Source organism: Elaeis guineensis, chromosome 1, assembly GCF_000442705.2.
Source record: "Elaeis guineensis isolate ETL-2024a chromosome 1, EG11, whole genome shotgun sequence".
Taxonomy (NCBI): domain Eukaryota; kingdom Viridiplantae; phylum Streptophyta; class Magnoliopsida; order Arecales; family Arecaceae; genus Elaeis; species Elaeis guineensis.
The window spans coordinates 124,191,599-124,196,528 of record NC_025993.2 but is presented as its reverse complement, the minus strand read 5'-3'; the positions used below and the strand labels follow the sequence as shown (position 1 = coordinate 124,196,528).

At 35.6% G+C, this 4,930-nt stretch overlaps 1 protein-coding gene across 1 annotated transcript; it reads left to right on the top strand.

Moving 5' to 3' along the window:
- The first annotated feature begins 2,403 nt into the window (after positions 1-2,403).
- Positions 2,404-3,388, top strand: LOC105034710 (uncharacterized). Its single transcript, XM_010909964.4, has 3 exons — positions 2,404-2,571; positions 2,758-2,837; positions 2,995-3,388. The coding sequence occupies exons 1-3, from the start codon at positions 2,493-2,495 to the stop codon at positions 3,190-3,192; spliced, it is 357 nt and encodes a 118-aa protein (XP_010908266.1). The 5' UTR covers positions 2,404-2,492; the 3' UTR covers positions 3,193-3,388.
- Positions 3,389-4,930: the final 1,542 nt, after the last annotated feature.

The window sequence follows — 4,930 nt, the reverse complement described above, 5'->3', positions numbered from 1 at the left end:
TATCCTCATGATGATCCTACAGTCGGAAGTAGTTTATGAATTAATCATCAATGATACATGTCTCAAATTCTCAACTCTTGAGAATATGTGTCATCATCTTGTTAATTCATTAGACGGTTCATAGACACATGCACAACATGAATAATAATTAACTATCTTAAATAATTAGATCAAATACGAAATTATATCCTAGAAAGAATTAATGTGTCAGTTCGATTGGCTTCTAGACATACATCTAACAAATTATTATCTCCAGATTTAATACTAAAGCTTAATATAAGGATGTTGCTCATGCTATTAATGAACTTCTTTAGTTCAGATGGTTACTGGAGGATATGGGAGTTATTCATCATGATGCTACTATTTTCAATTATAATAGTCAAAATACTAATCAGATTGCTCATAATAATATTTTTCATAAGTGTACTAAATATATTAAAACTGATTGTCACTTTCTTCTCCAGCATATTTGTCATGGTGATTTACAGCTTCACTCTATTTCCTCCAGTGATCAGATTGGAAATATCTTTGCTAAGGCACATCCACCTGGATGTTTTTCAGACTTAGTTTCCAAACTCAAACGGGCTTCTACCATACCATCTTCAATTTGAGGGAGGGTGGTACTGTATAGACAAAGTGTAGAGAAAGATCAATAAGGGTAAACACACTTCTGTCAGTTGAGTAGACGCAGAAACTAACCTACAAGCCACAGAAAAGGTTATATCTAGCTATCATGTTTTTGAATCTAACACCAAACCTCTATTTAGCTGCACCCTCTCCAAAGTCTTTGGCAGGTGGCTGTTTCAAGCTATCTGTTAAAGCACAAATCATTGGAGTTTGTGCTTGTCATAGCTTCTTATTTGTTACCTCATATCCACTCCAAATTAGAAGCCTTGAAGGTTGAAGTACTCATGTTGTTTCTCACATTTTTTTGCTACCTTTGAAGACTAAATTCCATATCTCTACTTCAGATGTTTCCGAAGATCTGGGGTCTTAATCTTGCTGTTCTGTTATATGCTGGCCTAATCGGTCTTTGGTTTAAACACAATTTAGAAGCAGAAATTTTGTAACCACTCTTCGACAACATCTGCTTTGGTTCCTTGTAAATATGACTCTGAATATAATTCCACATTTCAAACCATAAAAGCTGTATGGCTTTAATTTAGCCTCCCTTTTCATTATAAAAAATAAAATCTTCGGCAGGAATCTCTCCTCCAGATATTTATTGCCTTTCTATTACATGTTTCTTGATTATCTGCATGATTATTTTGGCTAGTACTTTGACGATCGCTTTTTCTTTCCGTTTTATGGAGAATTATAGTGGGAAGCACCAAAAATCAGTACTATTTGTGCCTAGCACTTGAGAAATACCCGTCAAGTTTCCAACAGAAAACTACCTTCTAAATGGAGGGCTGCAGCTAGTATATATAGAAAGTGATTGCACGCCTTCTTTCGGAAGGTGTTTTTGTGCTCCTAAGCACCTATAACTTTGACGCTATCATCTTGTTAGTCTCTGACAAGTATTGGTTATCATCCATACTTAAAAGCCAAAGGTGATTTGTTCGACATGGACACATATCTGTAGAAGTATTTGAGCATGTTATGAGAGAAAAATGGGGTTTGGGTGGGATTACAGGATGATAGTATCGCATATACTACATCAAAAGAGCAAGAGTTTCACATTCTAAAATATTTTCCATAAATGTTATGTGTCAACTTTTTCTTAGAACTACCATTCACTCATTTATTCAACACCTACTAAAGTAGGCTCAACTAGGAAAGAAATATAATTAAATTTCTCCCAAGCTCTATATATCTTAGTTAGCATTAATTTATATATATATTTGTGTAGAAAAATCAGTCATATGTAATTTTATGTAGAAAAATTCAAATCTCCTTCCTCAAATTATATTTTACAAGAGCCGATATCTTGCTCGGTTCAAGACAAACAATGATTTTATTCACAAAACCTTGTCCCCATCTCAACATCCTTTTCTTTTATATGCAAAAGGATAACTACAAACAAATAATATTTACTGACTCTTTGATATAAGTATATTAAAATAAATAATTGATTAGTTTATAAATCAAATATTATACTTCAGTCATGATTTATAGAATTAATTGTTATTGATTTGTAATATTTTCTGCTTATTTATTTATTTATTTTATTTTATTTTATTTGGGCTACTGAATGGAAAACATTGAATAGTACCCGGAGAACCTCAAGAATCTGGCGGAGCTGAGTGGGATCATTTTGTCCTTGGCTCGGTGGAGAGGGGACCTCAGCTATCCTATTTGCAGCGATTTGTCCCAATCGACAGTAATATCCTCCACACCCACTTCCCTCCACATATTCTTCTGGCTTCCTTCCAAAGAGCACCGACTCCTCCTTTGTGCTGCAGTAGCTCTCAAACCCCCTCCCCTTAGTTTTCTACATCTATATAATCTACTCACCTCTCATTTCCCTTTCCTGCCACTGAAAGAAACCTATGGGCTTGAAGAATCTTACCACCTTCTTCCTTCTCTACCTACTCTTGACTTCTGTCCTTGGAGCTTTTTGCAGACCAGGTAGTCCATTCTCAATGCCTTGTTAAAAACTTTTGTTTCTATCTTTTTCTGAGTTCTTTTTCCTTCTTTCCACTTGATTAAATTCCTTCCACAGGTGAGTTATCTTCCCTTTTCTGTAGATTTCTGTGATATAAACTCTTCCCATCTAAATATGTGGCTTTTATTCTAAATCACTCAATGGTGCAGGTTTTCAAGCAGATGATACGGTTCCATTTCACTTTCATTACTCCAATCTACTTCAACCACCGAAGGTGCTGCATTTAGAGGTGAAACTAGTATAAATCTAAAGAGAGTTTTAAGCTTTATACTCAAGTCTTCGAGTTTTTAATTCTCACATTTTCCTTTTCATAGCTTGCATGTATTTCGCTAGCAAGTGTTTCTTTCCTAATAATTGGTGTTTCTTCTTTAACAACAATCACATAGGGACTTAAAGGAGATGGATTCTGGGGAAGGAGATTTCATGAGACCTCAAGAAGATTGATGATTGGTTCCACAGCACCCATTTGCACCTACAATGAATGCAGAGGATGCCGATTCAAGTGCAAAGCTGAGCAGGTCCCTGTCGATGCTAATGATCCTGCCAACAGTGCCTACCACTACAGATGTGTGTGTCACAGGTGATGCAAGGTGGAAGAAATTAGTAGAAGTGTTACCTACATTATCTTATATGTTTTGAGGTCTTAGAAACTCCTAGCTAAATATAATTCAGCATGTCAGATATAGATGAATGGAGGAGGATGCTGGTTTCTTTTTGGTTTTTTTCTTTTGAACTCAGTTGCTACCTATTTGAAGGAATCTAATTCCTTGTTTCATGTTAGTATGTTACAGTGAGAGCCTACAATAAGAGCTAGAAAGGAAGTTTAAAATAGGATTTACATGGCATAAAGAGACACTTGCTATCATCCGTGATGATGTAAAGAATTTACTTTTCCCAGTAAATAACTGAAAAGCTTGGCTCATGGGGTTTCGTGCTCATTTGCCTTGTAGCTAGAATTCTATTATGCCTGCACGTTCGTTGTACAAAATGGACAGTAATTCCATCACGGGAAGACTACTTCCAAAAACAAAAGAAATCCATCATGGGAAGAGTTTTACCGAAGTTTCCCTGCATTTCTTGCACGTATTTACGGTCAGTGACATTTCCTCGGCATGCGAGAAATGGTCATATGCCATGGGCCTTAGAGTAAAGTGCAAGTTCAGCAAATTGCAGTGTGGAGTGAACAAGAGTGGCCCAGGTTTAGCATGACCGAATTCAGACTTGATATGAAATCTACCATTCGAACCTATACCGATCCATCTGATGTTGTAGTACCATAGCTTGACAATATTTGGGTTTGGGTTTTGGATGGGACCTAGATCTGGCCAAAGCACCAATTAGGTCAATATGTCGGATGCAGTGGCAATGCAATCAGCTGAGGTTCATTGTCGATTCCAGTTGCATCTGGCCAACTCAAACCCAGCCAAAGTACAGCATGATTAGGCAAAATTTTTATGAGAAAATTATATATCGGTGTGCAAAAAGACCGATAAATCATGAAAGTTAATTTAAAATTACAACCAAATTGGTAGCCTGGAAGCATGAAAGTGATGAAACCCTAAATTGATGTCAAAAGAACAGGCAAACGCAGGAGATTAAATAATTAATGGTTGTTTGAGCTGAATTGTTGCTAGTCCCTACAAAGGTATGGTATAGTCTCGACAAGTTGAAAATATGAAATATCTTAATATAGATTTTTTTTTTTTTTTTTTTTTTTGAATAGAATGAAGAGAGATTATTCTAGTATGAATACATCCTGCAAAATTAGAGAACAAAATCTCATGAGACAAAGAAGGAACAAATGTTGAATCAGTCAATAGAGTGTCACTAAAATTGCCAGGCCATGTAGAAAGCCATCTCATCTGCAGCATTATTTGCCAGTGAAAACATGGGATATGCCAATGTGGGATGTCTCTCTTATTTTATTTTAATCTAATACATCCTACATAATTTGAAAATAAAATATTATATAAAAAAATATAAAATCAACTCACAAAAGGTGCCAGCAACTTATCCCATCCGCAGTACTATTTGTCTTATGATAGATGAACAGTTGAAAATAGTACAACTCCTACCTCCGAATATAAAACCTCTTCATGTGAAAACTAATAGCCTGTCAGAATTAATGGATGAAAGACCCCATAATTTTCATATGCCATGGTACTAATTTCTGTCTGTGCATCTAAATGGGGCCTTAACTCTTCAGTACTAACACATGCCATCATTTCATTGTGATCAACCATGCCTCCAGCGCATACTAAAACTAACAAAAAAAAAAAAAAAAAAAACGTTGAACTCCTTTTATTAAACAAAATAAGTTGA

Bases quoted from the DNA above. Each gene is read 5' to 3' on its own strand.
- LOC105034710 (XM_010909964.4), top strand. From the start codon at position 2,493: ATGGGCTTGAAGAATCTTACCACCTTCTTCCTTCTCTACCTACTCTTG. The intron at 2,572-2,757 runs GTAGTCCATTCT...TCAATGGTGCAG, and splicing joins TGGAGCTTTTTGCAGACCAG to GTTTTCAAGCAGATGATACG. The intron at 2,838-2,994 runs GTGAAACTAGTA...ACAATCACATAG, and splicing joins CGAAGGTGCTGCATTTAGAG to GGACTTAAAGGAGATGGATT.